This window comes from Haliaeetus albicilla, chromosome 10 (assembly GCF_947461875.1).
Source record: "Haliaeetus albicilla chromosome 10, bHalAlb1.1, whole genome shotgun sequence".
NCBI classification, from domain to species: domain Eukaryota; kingdom Metazoa; phylum Chordata; class Aves; order Accipitriformes; family Accipitridae; genus Haliaeetus; species Haliaeetus albicilla.
The window spans coordinates 22,873,366-22,888,615 of NC_091492.1; the positions used below are offsets into that span (position 1 = coordinate 22,873,366).

General features: G+C 59.0%; 2 protein-coding genes across 3 annotated transcripts; both read left to right on the forward strand.

Moving 5' to 3' along the window:
- Positions 1–12: 12 nt before the first annotated feature.
- On the forward strand, positions 13–10,055 carry EXOC3L1 (exocyst complex component 3 like 1). Of its 2 annotated transcripts, none has more exons than XM_069793911.1 (13): positions 13–928; positions 1,935–2,095; positions 3,353–3,572; positions 3,889–4,549; positions 4,723–4,840; positions 5,040–5,165; positions 5,274–5,374; positions 5,809–5,919; positions 6,054–6,183; positions 7,248–7,370; positions 7,701–7,871; positions 8,312–8,436; positions 8,943–10,055. In XM_069793911.1, exons 1-13 carry the CDS (start codon positions 886–888, stop codon positions 9,127–9,129), a joined length of 2,277 nt encoding a protein of 758 aa, XP_069650012.1. In that variant the 5' UTR covers positions 13–885; the 3' UTR covers positions 9,130–10,055. The 2 variants fall into 2 exon arrangements, with proteins under 2 accessions (XP_069650012.1, XP_069650013.1); XM_069793912.1 differs by having other exon boundaries at positions 15–928; positions 7,716–7,871.
- A 286-nt stretch (positions 10,056–10,341) lies between these two features.
- Positions 10,342–13,398, forward strand: CTRL (chymotrypsin like). The gene is made up of 7 exons (XM_069793926.1): positions 10,342–11,164; positions 11,319–11,422; positions 11,617–11,696; positions 11,963–12,044; positions 12,148–12,328; positions 12,788–12,921; positions 13,114–13,398. The coding sequence occupies exons 1-7, from the start codon at positions 11,053–11,055 to the stop codon at positions 13,273–13,275; spliced, it is 855 nt and encodes a 284-aa protein (XP_069650027.1). The 5' UTR covers positions 10,342–11,052; the 3' UTR covers positions 13,276–13,398.
- The last annotated feature ends 1,852 nt before the right edge of the window (positions 13,399–15,250 follow it).

Sequence of the window (15,250 nt, forward strand, 5' to 3'; positions counted from 1 at the left end):
GGTGGGGGCGGCTCGACGGCCGCTCCCTGAGGGGACCCGCAGGGATCGGAATCGGGATCGGGGTCGGGTCTCCCCCTCACACACACACCCCCACGGCGGGACCCACCGCCTTCCGTGAGGGGACGGCGACCGGCGCCTCCCGGGGGGCCTCCCGCTGCGGGCACGGCCTCAGGCCCCGTCCCACCGCGGGGGGAGCCCCAGGGTAAAACCGGGGTGCGCGTCCATCCCCTCACCGTCACTGTGGTACCGAAGCCAAACTGACATACGAGATCTGAGCATTGCATCGCTGAGCCCTCGCACCGCCTGGGCGGAGCAGAGCAGTTCGCTGCTGCCCGTCACACTTGTCTGCTTTAAAACATCCAGCGCGGGGGCAAATCCCCCGACCTGTGCCCCGGGGAAGGCGGGTTGGGGGACACACACACGTCTCCAGGTCTGTCCCCGCTTCCCCTTCGTGTTGGCCTGTCGCAGGCAGACCCTCGCCTGGCTGCTCCCGCTCTGGGTGCGGACGGTGTGGTGAAAGCGCCGGCCTGGGCCGGTGTTGGGTCAGGGGCACCCCGGGCACCCTGCTGTCCTCCCTGGGCCAGGCTGGCTTCGAGCAGGGAAGCACTGGGGGGCGTCACGAAGAGAGGCTGTGTGCCCAGGGCAGGTCTGGGGGTGCCGGCGAGGGCACGAAGGGCATGATTTCTACTCCCGAGGCCTGCGACAGCCATGGTGTCTTCCCCTGTGTCCCCCCTCCCCTCCGCCCCCTGTTCCTGACGTCCTGAGCGTGGCTGTGGGAGCACAATGAGGCCCTGAGGAACGCAGCTGCTCCGGCTGAGGAAACGGCTGCCGGCTTCCTCCGCGCAGCCCTGCCCTGGCCCCTGCAACTCCAGCAGCCTGGAGACCATGGGCATGTCTGCAGAGGACAAGCGCACCATGAGCCTCAGAGGTAACAAGGACGATGCGGCCATCCCCCTGGGGAGCTGGCGGTGCTGGGCAGGGGAGGGATGCTACTGCATGCAGCACATTTTGGGGGTTCCCCTGCCCTCTGCCTAACCACCCCCTGGACCTTTTCTCCGTGCCGCGGCCAGTGCCTTGTGCTCTCGGGTGGGGTTGGAAGCTGACTCTGCTTACTGACGGTGATAGCAGTGCTGCTCACTGCACAGCTCGTCCTCAAAGCTGCTGACTGCCTCCAAAGCCCCCGGTCCCCGAGGGTGCCCATACGGGCAGGCTCCCCAGCAGAGCAGGAGTCCGGCTTGGCACTGGGTGACATCCTAGTGGGGCTGTGGAGAGCCACAAGCTGTGAAGTTGCTGGGGATGGAGCAGGGGGAAACAATGAAACCAGGCACTGGGGATGGGGACTGGCATGTGATGACTGAGCTGGTTCTCAGCCCTCCGCTCTGGCCAGAAGGCCTTCGGCATGGCTTCGGACCCTGTGTGGAGGGGGATGCCGTGGCCCCCCACAGCTGCGTGCATGCCTTTGGGAGACCAGGAGCCCCTCGTTCTCACCTCGGGCTGACTCTCCTCCATGCTAGAGCTGACATCTCTCTATCCCTCCTGCTGACTCACTGCCGAAGCCTCAGCTCTGCTGAGGGCTTCCCAGGTGCCATCAGACCCCCCTCAGACAACCCAGAATTCTGTTTGGGGGGAGCGATGGGGACATGCGCTCAGCCTAGGGTACAGCCCAAGCTGGCAGGCTGGGTGACAGCTCCTCAGGGCAGCCTTCTCGCTGCCACAGCCACTGTGACAGCCCCAGTCTGCTGCGGTGGCATCTTGGGGGGGGGAGGGGACCCTAGCAGAAGGACCCGCTTGCTACCGTGCTGTCTGGCTTTCCCAGATCTGGGTGTGCTTGGAAGTCCGCTGGCAGCCAGCTTCCTGCCTCTGGCCTCAGGGGCCCTTCCTGCCCTGCCAGGAGAGGCTTCATTGCGCTCATTAACCCCTGGCTTCATCCCCAGATGAGGAGTGGCCAGAAGCAGAGAAGGCTGAGAAGTTGGCAAGAGGAGCTGCTCTGAAATGGGCTTCAGGGGTGTTTTACCGCCCCGAGAAACTGGAGGGGCTCGGGCAGTACCGGAGCCGAGAGACGCAGAGGAACAGCTCCATCCAGTCCCGGCTGAAGGTGGGTGTTTGCCACAGCCCACCCCATGGATGCCTGCAGCCTCACTGCCTCCCCCAGCAGGGATCCCAGCTAGGGTCCCCTCTTCTGCGTTGAATCATCTTTGTGTCCACTTCTGGCAAAATCTTGTCCTTTGGCTGGTGCTTGGTGGGAGAAATGCAATTGTTTGGGGGAAAAGATCTGGTAAACTCCACCACCGCGCCCTGCCCTCCCCCTGGGTATTTTCTGAAGTGTTAAAATGAGTCTCCCATGTCTCCAACCATCCTTCAAAACAAAACACCAAGGCTGTTTGGCACATCCCATGTGCAGGAGCCAGCGCTCCCCATCATTATCCCATCCCAGCACCAAATTCTCCCCTCCTGGGAGGAGGCCAAGAGCTCCAACCTGCCCCCGCATGCAGATCCCCACAGAAGAAACTCCATCTCTACATCCATCAGTAAGGGCTGTCCCCAGCCCCTGTGCACACCTCCCTGCTCAGGGTGACCCTTTTTGCATAACCTGAGGAACAATTAACCTCAGGACCCAGTCAGTCTGAGCACACCAACCTTCTCCTGATTATTTTGGAGATAGTTTCTCCTAGCCTGAATGTGGGTGAATTGTCCAGGAGGCAACTTGTTTTAAGTGATGCAGCCTCAGAGAAAACAACTTGCTTCTGGTGACGCTGGGTAAAAGTGCTTCTTGGCACCAGAAGCCGGGAGTTAAGTGGATGGACAGGGCATGGAGATGCACCAGAGCCGCTGCAGGGCTGGAAAAGATGGAAGTCCATTGGGGAGGAGGGTTCATAGGGCCACTGAGGTGCTTCATGCCATTAATACGCCTTGGGGGGCACACAGGGACCCTGTGGCATGTTACTATTTTGCAGAAGCAAAGTAATCTTTTAAAACCGAAAGGAGACATCTGGTTACTGCTCACCCTGCTGTCCTGGTCACCCCAAAGCAATGCCCTTCTCCCACCTCATGCACAGCAGCCATTGCCCCCCATCCCATAAACAGTCACTGTGACTGAGTTTACCCAGAGAGGGGTGAAATGAGCCATTCTTGCTGCTGGAGCAGGTTACCTGAAGCTGGGTGTGCTTGGGTCTGATGGGATGGGGTCATCATGGAAGGGCTGGGAGATATGATGGCATCATGGCAGTTGTGACCTTGTGGGGCTGGGAGAGTGCATGCAAGGGAGACCTGGCAAGGCTGGGACAAATGGTGCATGAGTCTTCCAGCCTTTGAGAGCTTCTCCACTGCCTCTCCATCCTCTTCTGCTCCCCAGTCAACCATCCAATCCTACCTGGAGGGGGTAAGTGCGGGGCTGGAGCAGCTGCGGTCGGCGGCCCAGGAGGTGCAGAGCGTGTGCCAGGACCTGGGGGCTGCGCGGTGGGCCCTGCTCGACAGTGCAGACCGCTTCCAGGGCCTCCAGCAGATGCGGGCACTGATGGCAGAGCACGTGCAGCTGGCCTCAGTGGTCCAGGTGCTGCCCCAGCTCTTCTCAGGTAAGGCATTGGCCCGGTCCTTGTGGATTTTGGCTGGAAGGCACTGGGGAGAACTTCAGTCCAACCCTAGGCTCCACGCAGGGCTGGCAGCAAAGCTAGAGCAGATTGCCCTGGCTTTGCCGGTTGGGTTTGGAAAGTCTCCGTGGATGGAGATGCCACTGCCTCCCCGGGGCCTGATCCAGCACAGTACTCCCAGAGCCCCAGATCTCAGACCCTTTCCCTCACCGTCTCCCTGCTAACCTGCACCCATGACACTGGTGCCAACCCCCTTCACTCCCTGCACTCAATCCTGGCATCTCTCCTCCCTCCCCCACAGTCCACGAGGTTTTTTCCCATACCCTGCAGCTGCTCAGTGGGCAGCAACTCTTGGAGGCCCATGCAGAGCTCATGATGATGGAGCATCTCCGGGACGACATCCTCTCCCAGCTGCACCTCCGCGGGCTTTCCAGTGCCCAGGCAACTGTGCTGTCCTACTTCGGTGGCCTACAGGAGCTCAACGAGAGCCTGGCCAAGCAGCTGTGGGACATCGTGGGCAGCAGCCTGCGGCTGGTGCGTGAGGACCCAGTTCTCTTTGTCACCGCTGTAAGGATCATCGAGCGGGAGGAGAAAATAGATGATACTCTGCTCCTGGAGGCCACCTTCCTGCCCCCTGGCCGCCCAAAGGGCTGGAGGCAGAAGTTTTACCACATTCTCCAGGAGACCATCACAGGAGCCCACTTTCATGCAGCCCACATGGACACTGAGGGGCCAGGGCTGGCCAGGCACCTGGCAGCACTGCAGAAGGACATCGTGGCTGAGCTGCGTGTGGTGAAGGACCTGATGGTCCAGTGCGTCCCGGCTCACTACAACATCCTCAGTGTCTGCACTGTCACCTACCACCAGGCCCTCATCAGCCACCTCCAAGACATCCTCCGAGAGGACCTGGACAAACAGGCACTCTTCCTCCTCCTTGAGTGGGCGCTTCGTGTGTACCACAGGTCAGCACCAACCAAGCAGGGGAGGTTGTGGAGAGCTGGGTTGTCCACCAGCACATGGGTGGGTTGGGAGAGTGGCTCCAGGTGCCTGGGGATGACCCATCAGGAGGGCAGAGGGAGAGGTAGTAACTGGAAAACACAGGTCTTCCCAGCCCTGTCCCACCTCTGCCTTCCAGCCCAGAGATGATGGGTCACCCTGACCTTCTCCCAGAAGTGGATGTTTCTGCTCTGGGTCCCTTGATGTCCCCTGAGCTCGTGGATCAGACAGAGAGGAAATACGTGGTGAAAGTCAAGGTGAGCGAGCGGGACAGCACATGTGCAATGGGCATGGGGACCCAACCACCACCACTGTGCCGGCATCTGCTCTGACAGCAGCAGGAGGCCATCAGCCGGTGAGACAAGGCCCAGGACTCACTGCTGTGCTACATGTTGGGCCTCAGGGGAGTCGGTTCCTGACTTCTTGGGCTGACTGTGGTGGGCGTCCATCCCACAGGCTAGCGTGCTTGAGTGGATGCAGAGGACCCTGGAGGTGGAGTTCAAGGAGTGGTTCAGGGAAGAGGAACCTGAGACAGACCATCAGGGCTTCTTCCAGTCAGCCCTGCCTGTCATTGTCATGCAGGTGGGTCCCCAGCACCATGGGGCATGGCCATGCTGAGAGGCCCCAAAAAGGGGGGCCGTGGCCTGCAGCCTCCCACTGACTCACCTCCACTTTTCTCTCCCTTTGCAGATGCTGAATGAGAATATCCAGGTAGCCTCCTTGATCACAGACTCTCTGCAGCAGAAGGTCTACAACATGGCCTTGGAGGAGCTTGAGGCATTTCTGGGCCGGTCAGTGGAGCCCCTCGCCCCCCTGCCCATCCTCACAGACCCTGGGTCCCATGGCCAAGCACCGTAGGCTGATGGTGGAGATCTGCCATAGGGAAGCCTGTGCTCATCCAGGTCCCAGAAGGCTCAGCACCCTGTCTATCTATGCGGCTACTGTCTCAGCCCTTGGGGCCATCAGCTCCCAGGGCTTGCTGCCCCAAGTGCCTCTCCAGTCGCACCGAGCCCTGCTCTCCCGAGGGGTCTGCAGTGGGTCCCACTGTCCCCCCCTGCCCAACAACCTGTCACTCTCCAACCTGGTGGCAGGACCTGGAAAGAGCCAAGTGAGCTGGGAGGGTTGTCGGACGTCCATGTGCCCCCAGGAGCATCCCAGCTCCAGGTCCTGTGGCGAGATGTCTGGGGCTCTGCCCACACATCATGATTGACTCACTGTGTTGCAGTCTGCGGGAAGCCCTAGTGCAATGTGGGAAGGAGCACCAGAAGGACCGTACCATACCCAAGTACTATGTCTCCTACCTACTGGCCATGCTCAACAACAACCTGGCTCTTAGGTAACGTGCACCAGCACCTTGTAGCTACCCCACCACCCACAAGGATGCCACATCCTCCCTATCCTCCTGCGGGACCAGTGTCTCCACCATGCTTCCCAGGCTACCTGTCCCCTCCCTTCTTCTCTCTCTCCTAGCTCCTCTGTCTCCTTCCTGCACCCCGACAGTGCCCACAGAGAAGTCCCCATGTCCCTCCGGGCTGCTCTAGATAGGATGCAGAAGAAAGCCTGCCAGCTGCTGCTGGAGGAGCTGCTCCTGGACCTGCAGGTATGTTTGTCCACAGCCCCTGAGGGTGGCAGGGCTGCAAGAAACCTGGCCCCAGCAAGAACAGCCCTACTGCTACACCCCCAGGCAGGGGTTTATTCCTGCTCAGGATCCCCGCCACATACCCCGTGGCCTGCTATCATCCTGCACACATCTCTGCCAGCCTGGCTCCCAGGCCTTGATAAACCGCCCGCAGCTTAGCCGATGTCTGTCGCCAGCCAGCACCACTCTGTATCACAGGGGCAGATGGCTTGTGGCCCCCAAACCACTAACTGACAGAGACCAGGAGCCACAGCCCCCCCAGGCTGCCTCACACTCCTTTTTATGGCTGTTTCATGGCAGAAAACCAACAGGAGAGAGGCAATGTCCGTGCGGACGATACAAGCCCATGTGCAGCTGCCCAAGTCATTTCCTGCCAGTGTAGTCAAATTTAGCTTTCCTGGAGTCTGGACCAAAAATCTGGAATAATTAATGGCATTGCTATTTAGGGCTTGAATGCCATGAAAACAAAGGAGCAGCTAAAGGATGAAATGCTCTCAGGCAGTGTGGAGATTGCTGTGGCCCCAGCAGAGACATAGAGGGAATGACTGCCTGCAGGCAGGAAGACAGGCAAGGACAGCAGGGCAGGAGTAGGAGATCAAAGCCCTCGGCAAAAAAATGTGTTATGTCTGCACAAGGGAAGTGGGAAGGAGTGGAAATTAAAAATAAAATCACAGCAGGACAGGCCAAAAGCGAGTGTGTGAGGAGCAGCTTGCTGCCCAGACCTCAGGTGCTGCCCACGATGGGGCATCATGACCCAGATAAAGCCCAAAAATGTGGATCTCTAGGTGTCAGGGAGGGGCAGCCCGAGTATATTTCCATAATTTCCTAATTTAGGCCACTCTTCTATTTTTATGTTGACTTTTGGCTGGCACTGGGGGCTTGGGGGTTTTGCAAGGCAAATAGGACATGCTTGCCAGGCAGCAGGCGAGCAGCAGCTGTGGGATGTTGTGCCGTCCTGCAGCTGGCAGCTGCTGCAAGAGCAGTGCGATGCAGGGTGCCATATGCTGCTCCTCTGCTTCTTTCAGCCCCTCTGCCTGCAGCTGCCTTCCCGCAAGTGGCTGTCGGGGTCCCAGCTCGTCAGCAGCATGTGCGAAGTGATTGACAAGTATGCAAAGGACTTCTCCCGCGTCAGGAAACCCGTGTTCATGGTACGGTTGCTGCAGGGCGTCTTTCAAATGGCTGCTTGTCTGTAGGGCAAGGAGGTTGGGCAGTTGGGTGCCATGCTGGGGTGCAGGATGTAGGGGTTGCAGTCGCTGCTGGGTTTGCCAGAGAACCCATATCCTCCAGAACAGCCCAGAGGGCACCACCACAGAGGTGTTCAGGGTTTCCCCCAAATTCAGCTCCCTTCTCTGTCCCTCCAGCCAGGGAGCTTCCCAGCAGGTTGTCCCCACAGCTTGGTGTTGCATCCAGCCCCTTTCCCCTCTGCCTTTCTCTGGGCAATTGGGGTCCGACACCCAGGTGATGCCCAGCACTAACAGCTCTCCCCTGCCCAGCTTCTGCTGACAGAGAGCGAGCTCCTGGTGACGAGCCAGTACCTGCGGGCACTCATGCAGAAGAAGATGGTGTGCAAGAGCGAGGAGGAGCGGGGCCAGCTCTGTGACCGTCTGCTGCAGGATGCCACACAGCTCCGTGAGCTCTTCTGTGGCCTGGTGAGAGATGCCTGGGTGTGGCGGGGAGTCGTGGATGGGCCATGGGAGGGGAACATCACACAGCAAGGTCAGTGCAAGGAGCTTATAGCTCACCTCGGTCACCCTCCTGCTCCCCTCCAGCCTCCAGCAGATGGGGTGGGTACATCAGCCCATGAACAAGATGGGGCTGTTACAATTGCGCAGTTGTGAGGCCAAGATGGGAGGAACTGGCTGGATTAGGGACTCGGGGGATCACCCGCCCTGCCCAGCAGAGGTCAGTGAGGCTGCACAGCCTCATCTTGCCTTGGGGTAAGCCAGCCCCATCAGCAGGACACACTGAGTGGGGACATACCAGCTGCAAGTGGCCAGGTCCCCACATGGGCACTGAGGACCAGACTGCAGCTCACTAGCCACCGCAGTGGCCTCCTCCTGGTCTCTCACGTGGCTGCTCTCCCTGGCAGGGTCTGGACCAGAGCCAGCAGAGCCTGGAGGCCGTGTTTGCCCTGCGGGAGCTGATCTGTCTCAAAGACCCAGCACTACTCAGCCTGGAGGTGCTGGGCTTCATCACCAAGTACCCTGACGTCAGGTAAGAAGCCCAGCTCGGCTCTCCCACGAGATGGGGTAGGCGTGAGTCCGCCCAGGGAAGCCAGGCTTGGGCTGGACTCCATGAGGTTATGCTGCAGAGCAGGCAGAAACCTGGGCTTTTTCCCCCTCCTACCTGAGGTTTCCTTTCCCATGCCCCAGATTTGAGGGGTTCTTGAAAATTCCCAAGGGCAAAGATGTAAAGGAAAATGCAGTCCTGCTGTGGCATTCACCCATCTGTATTTGGTGGCCAAACCAACTGTGAGAAATCACAAAACACCAAATTGGAAATGTCAGAATCGGCCAAAACCCATGAAATGTCAAAATCAAATTCACAGGGTTTGTGGGGTTCTTTTCAAGCAAATTTTAAAGTTTAGCTGGTGCAAAGTACCAGCTCTCCCCTGGCCTCAGCTCAGCTTCTCCGGATCATGGGAGGTTTGTGGGACACGAGCACTGTGGATGGTGCCATGGGCCTGCAGCGCCCGGACTCACCTCTTGCTCTCTGCCCAGCGATGAGCACATCTCCACCTTGCTGGATCTCCGGGGTGACGTCTCCAAGGAGGTGCGGCACATGGTGCTGGAAATGATGGCGCAGCACCCCCAGGTCCTGCCCGAGCGCTACCGGCCCATCTTCAGCACCATCCTGGTCCCTGCGCCAGAGCTGCCCTTCTGCCTTCGCAAGGGCAAGTGTGCCTGAGACTGCACCCCACAGCCTGCTCCCCACTGCCCCCACGGACGTACGGACCAGGCAGGACATCTCTGAGGCTGCGCGTGGGGAGAATGGAGATGACACATGGCATCCCCTATGCACAGCACCTTGCCCTGTGTTGGGGACAGTCTGGATACATGCCATCCTTCTCTGGTCTTGCCTCGCTGAGCCAACTGTCCCCTGCAAGCATCAGTCCTGGGAGACCTGGGTCAGGAGAAAATCAACCCATAGCTATTTTGCTGGCCTGCTGAGGCAGTAATTGAGGGCTGCTCAGGTCTGGCCTATTGCCTGCAGGAGAAAGAGGAGCCGCAGAGCAAAGGACAGGAGTCTGCAGCTGGGCTGAGTCCACGTCTCCATGGGACTGCCAAGATATTTGGGTTTTCCCAATTCTCCAGACAGCCCTCTGAGCCAGCGTGTCCTGGTCATGGAGTCTGTTACCAACCCAGTTCCAAGGCAGACTGGAGCCTTGCTAGACCCACACTTGCAGGAGGGTTTTAGCCACGGGAGGTCTTCCTCTGTTTTGGCTCAGCCCAGAAGTCTGGTGCTGCTCCACCAGCCTGGGCCCCGCATGGATGGTGGAGAGCAGCTCAGCCAGCTCATCATGGCTCACGGCCGCAGAGGAGAAGGGCACAAGGGGGTCTTACCACCTTGGGTACTGCCGTCAACCCTGTCCCTGCTGGCATGAAGGGACAGCTCTGAGTTCCTGCTGACCTGCCCAACTCCTGGCCCCGGCTCTTTTGCCAGCATCCGAGACAGGATTAGAGTCCAAGACTTTCCAGCATCTTGGAGAGCATGGTGTATCAAGCATCCTCCTGTCCCAAGGTTCCTCCATGATGGGCAGCACCACCCTGGGCGCTGGCTTTTCCTCCATCCATCCTTTGCTGCTGTCCAGCCCTTGGTTGTCTCCTCCCCAGGTGCCCCTGCAGCACCCTGGGAAACCTCCATGCTCTGCCACGCTTCCTGCCTTGTGGCTGGCTGGATCCTGCTGTCCTTGCCTGGCACTACTGCCAGAAATAAAGGCCTGAGCTCTGCAATCACTCACCAGCGTCCAGGCTCTGTTCCCCAGTGGGTCAGGGCAGGGATCAGGGCATGTGGGTGGCACAGAGAGGGGGGGGGGGATCCATCCCCGTGCTCAGCACCAGCCCAGGAATGGCTCCCGGCATCACCCAGGGACATAGGGGATGATGGACACACTACGTACCCCGTGTGTCCAGGATGGAGAGAACCATACTATTCCCCAGCATGTACCCCTGGGGTGAGGGGTCAGGCAGCTGCAGTAGAGTGGGGGGATGCTCAGGTGGAGGGCTCAGCCTCAGCTCACGGAGGTGCCCACTGTCCTCCCTGGGGCTCGTGGTGTGCTCACCACACTGGCCACAGCTCCTGACTGCTTGGGAAGATGCCTGCCCTCCCCATCTGCTCCAGCTGGCTCTGGGACACGCTCACCTGCACCAGGGCCATGGTTCAAGGGGTGGCCCTGGGCCCTGGGAATGTCCAGCTGGGACCAGCGTCGTCCCTGGTGTTGTCCCAGGCCAGGACTTCATGGCCACACGGGAAAACAGCTCTGGTGCCAACAGCTCTGAAACAGGCCTGGGGGCAGGGTGACCTCCCGCGCTCCAGGCACTGGCACCCATCCCAGCACATCCAGCCCCACTGCTACCCCAGCTGTGTGCCCACAAGCAGCCCCCTGTGCCCCCATCACAGCCCTGGGGTACCCTCCAGCTCCACAGGCTGCAGCGAGAGCTGACACAACTCATTACAGCGATAGCCCAAGCACCCCAGGGTGCCTTTTTGGCAGCACATTCCCATGTACCTGCTTGCGTGGGGCAAGGTAGGTGCCAGGTTTGGCCCGTCACTGCTGCCTGCAGCTGGCAGAAGGCAGCAGGGGGACCTTGCCCTGCCTAGCTACAAGCCATGCAGCTCCTGGCTGCTATAAAGCTCGTAGCCCTGGGGGCAGAGCCATGTCCTCCCAGGATGGCATTTCTGTGTGCAGTTGCCTGCCTGGCCCTTGCCAGCACTGTCTCAGGTAAGCGCTGCCCCTGAGTGCAGGGAGGTCCTCAGAGTGCAGCAGGACCGGGGCACCCTGGGGACGGTGACACAGAGCCACCTGCACCGGCAGCCCCTGGGTGCAAGCCTTGAGCTTTTGGGGTCACCCTTGTGCCCCTCTGCCTCTCCCACAGGCTGCGGGGTGCCTGCCATCAGCCCCTCAGTGCACTACAGTGAGAGGATCATCAACGGGCAGAACGCGGTGCCCGGCTCTTGGCCCTGGCAGGTGTCCCTGCAGGTATGGCACAATCCCGCTCCCTGGCCAGTGGCAGCGACAGTGCCCTAAGCACTGCGGTGGCACGGCATGGCAAGCTGGGCACTGGGGCTGGGAATCGGGCAGGCACCAAGGGGACCCACGACACTCTCTGCCTATCCCCAGCTTCGGTGTGGGCTCAGCCTGCCCAGCCCCAGCTCTTCCTCCCTCTTCCTCAGACCCGCTCCGGATCCCACTTCTGTGGCGGCTCCTTGATCAACGAGAACTGGGTCGTCACGGCTGCCCACTGCGAATTCAAGTGAGGAGCAATGCCCCGCCAGCCCACGCTGGCGCCACCCAGCAAGAGCAGGGGGTCGGGGCACGCTGGGCATTGCCAAGCAGCACTTGAGACAGCCCCAAAGGCCAGTACCCGAGGAGCTGAGCAGTCTGGGGCTCCCTCCCTGGCTGTCCCCATGGTGACTTCGCTTGGGGACACACTGCATCATGCCCACAACAGCCCCCAGTGCTGCTCCCACCCCGGGTGCTGGCTGCCACACATCCCCCTGACTCCCTTACCTCTCGCAGCCCATACTCCCATGTTGTCGTCCTCGGGCAGTATGACCGCAACTCCAACACAGAGTCCACTCAAGTGAAGACCGTGGTCAGGGTAAGCCAGGCTGACGTGGCCACGGTCCTGCGACGGGGCTGCAGCTCTGCACCGCGGCTGCTCGAGGAGGGCAGGGATGAAACGCTACGCTATTTCTCGGCAGGCTATCACGAACCCCAGCTGGAACCCCTACACGCTCAACAACGACATCACCCTGCTGAAGCTCTCCTCGCCCGCCCAGCTGGGACGCCGTGTGTCCCCCGTGTGCCTCCCCCCCGCCAACCTGGCTCTGCCCACCAACCTCCAGTGCGTCACCACCGGCTGGGGACGCACCAACACCAACTGTACGTGCGCCACAGCCTCAGGGAGGGCTGCGGGCAGCCGCTGTCCTTCCTGGGGGCTCTGCAGGGTCCCAGGGTGCACCGGGGGGCGGGGAGCGACACCTCACGTGCACGTGGGGAGGGTTGGGCAGTTGAGTCACCCCGTCTGGGCACGTACAAGTGTGCGCACGCATGTGTTGGTGCAAGCATGGATGCAAGTGTGTGCTCAGGAGGTGGATGGGTGCAAACCCCGGGGATAACTGTGCACAGGCACAAGCTTGCACTTGCTCAGGGCTGCTTGCACGAGACAATCTCGCCCCAGGGAAGAAGGGGTACTTTGGCACAGAGGGGGAAGGTGCTTTGCATGGCAGCACCCATATTTGGGAGCACCAGCAGGAGCTTGCCCAGGGTGCCTGTGCACTCCCAAAGGTCCCAGGAGACCGGCCAACACCAGGGTGATGTAATGATGCTTCTTTCCCCTAGCCCAAGCCTTGGCAGTGCGCCTGCAGCAGGTAACCGTGCCCTTGATCTCCCGGAACCAGTGCATGCAGTACTGGGGCAACCGGATTAGCAGCTCCATGCTCTGTGCCGGCGGGGTCGGTGCCTCCTCCTGCCAGGTAAGGAGCCGAGCTCCACTGCACCACAGGGAGGGTGGAGAAGGAGGAGGACACATAGGGGTCTTGCATCTATGGAGCCAGAGATTTAAGCTATAGGCCCTGGCCGTGTCCAGGGGATCAGCTGGCTGGCGTGGCAGGGACCAGTTTGGAGCACATGCCAGGACCACTAAGCAGGAGGCATCTTCTCCGCAGGGTGACTCTGGTGGACCTCTGGTATACCAGAACGGGAACGTCTGGACCTTGATCGGCATTGTCTCCTGGGGAAACAGCAACTGCAACGTCCGTGTGCCAGCCATCTACACCCGCGTAAGCCAGTTCCGAAACTGGATCGACTATGTTGTTGCTCAGGGATAAAGCCAGTGCTGGAGGGATCCCTTGGCTGGGTGCTGCTGCCGGCATGGGGAGCTTGGTAGAGCTGGCAAGGGGCTGAGCTGGAAGTGAGGCACCCCACCTCATAATAAAGTGTCAGCATTTGCTTGTGCCAAGCGCTGCCTCTGGCTCCTTTTCTCTCACCATGCAGACCAGGGTGGAAGGCACATGGGGGAAGCCTGGTGCACCCTGTGGTTGGGTGCTCCTCTCCTGAATCCCAGCACCTGCCAGAGCTGGAGCTCGGTGCCCAGCTGGGACCCGCTGGGGAGGTACAGAAGGCAGCACATGATGCTCAGACAGAGCGGAGAGCTGAGCTGCAGCTCAAGGACTGCTTCAGGGGGTCTTCAAGCACATAGATCTACACCCTGGCACCAGCCCAGGGACCACCACAGCGTTGAGGGTGGGTGATGTTACCTCTAATGGCCTTGCCACCAACCCAGGGGCGAGGTCTCCAGCACCAGCTGGTCCCACCAGCATTGGCTCCTCCAGGAAAGGGGTTGTGGGACTCACCAGGCTCGGCACAAGCAAGCACTTCTTGGCTTGTGATGGGAAGGTGGGTGCACAGGATCTTAAAAGATCACTGCCTGCAATTTAAAGCTTTAACTTGTGTAACAGCCTGGGAACACAGAGCTGAAAGGAAGAAATGCCAACGGCAGCTCCAGCTCTTGGGGAATGGGGCAGCTGGAGAACAGCACGCTGCTTCACACATGCAGATTTGCCAGGTAACAGAGTGGGAAACTCAAGGCCATACCAAAGGAAAATCTGAAGGTGAAAAAATTCAAGGCCAGGCAACAGGTTTTCAGAAGAAAGCAGTGTTTTCACCCAAACAGGTTCTTGAGACAATGGCAGGTGCAAAAAAAAAAAAAAAAAAAATCTTGTGTTCACACATGGTCAATGAATTAAAACCTGCCTCCTGGCACCTCCAAATAGAGCTGCTCATAAGGACACCGTGGAGAGAAGCAGGATCAGACTGTCCCAACATGAGGTGTGGGGTTTTTTTTCATTACCCATGATGTGAATGTGATATAAAACCTTTGCTGTGTGAATCATAGCCCCCAAAATGTTGTAATCACTCTTTATCAAGTAGTCACAGAGAAAGCTCAATGCTACACAGAGACGTACCCATGGGAAGGGTAATAGATAATGAGTGGAAGGTAAAGACAAATAGTCTGGCCTATATGCTTGAGTTTTAAAAAAAAAAAAAAAAAAAAAAAAAAAAAAGCTGCTCGAATACAGCCCAGGGCTGATAAGTTTTAGTTTGGTTGGATAAAATTTAGCTTCATTTAGTGGTCTGCTCTGCAGAGAACAAGAGCAACTGGAGCAAACTTACAGCAGGGAACTGGGGCTTGCAGAGAAACCTGTGAAGCTGCTGGCTCAGACTCTTTTGCCTTGCAAAGCCTCACCTGGGACATAGGGAAGAAGGGCACTGGGGCTGAGCTCCTTGCAAACCTCCCCTAAGGCTGGCGGTAGCAGCTGCACTTGGGACACACCGGTCCCACGGGTCTGCCGTGACATTTAGAGCGTGCTTTCACTCCATGGTACCTGAAATAAGACCCATCCCATGAAAGCAGAACACTCTGGTTTTGGCTTTAGTTAGCTCCTAAATGACCTTAAAGATACTTGAACATCAGAGATGTGGGGATGGGCCGTATGGGCAGAAGAAACTGGTGGCCACACAGAGCTTCAAACAGGAATTGATCAACCGCAGCACTATGGGTCGCTTGCTCTGTGTGTTCAGGTCACTGTCATCCCTGCCACTCCTGGGACAGGGTCCCTTGCCCCTGAAAAATCACCTCCCTTCCAGGAGAAGGTGATTCAAAAGGGGTATGCATTTTTCACTTGATATTACACATTTTCCTGTACACCCATAAAAGCTGCTTAGAGTGAAACCAAGAGGTGACGAGTTGCTGTGGGCAAACCAGGGTATTTCTCTAGCCCTGTTTGCCGCCTCACAGCCAAA

Coding starts and splice junctions, on each gene's coding strand:
- EXOC3L1 (XM_069793911.1), top strand. CDS start 886: ATGGGCATGTCTGCAGAGGACAAGCGCACCATGAGCCTCAGAG. Junction 4,841..5,039: donor AATACGTGGTGAAAGTCAAG/GTGAGCGAGCGG, acceptor TCCATCCCACAG/GCTAGCGTGCTTGAGTGGAT. Junction 7,872..8,311: donor GTGAGCTCTTCTGTGGCCTG/GTGAGAGATGCC, acceptor TCTCCCTGGCAG/GGTCTGGACCAGAGCCAGCA.
- CTRL (XM_069793926.1), top strand. CDS start 11,053: ATGCAGCTCCTGGCTGCTATAAAGCTCGTAGCCCTGGGGGCAGAGCCA. Junction 11,697..11,962: donor GCTGCCCACTGCGAATTCAA/GTGAGGAGCAAT, acceptor TACCTCTCGCAG/CCCATACTCCCATGTTGTCG. Junction 12,922..13,113: donor TCGGTGCCTCCTCCTGCCAG/GTAAGGAGCCGA, acceptor TCTTCTCCGCAG/GGTGACTCTGGTGGACCTCT.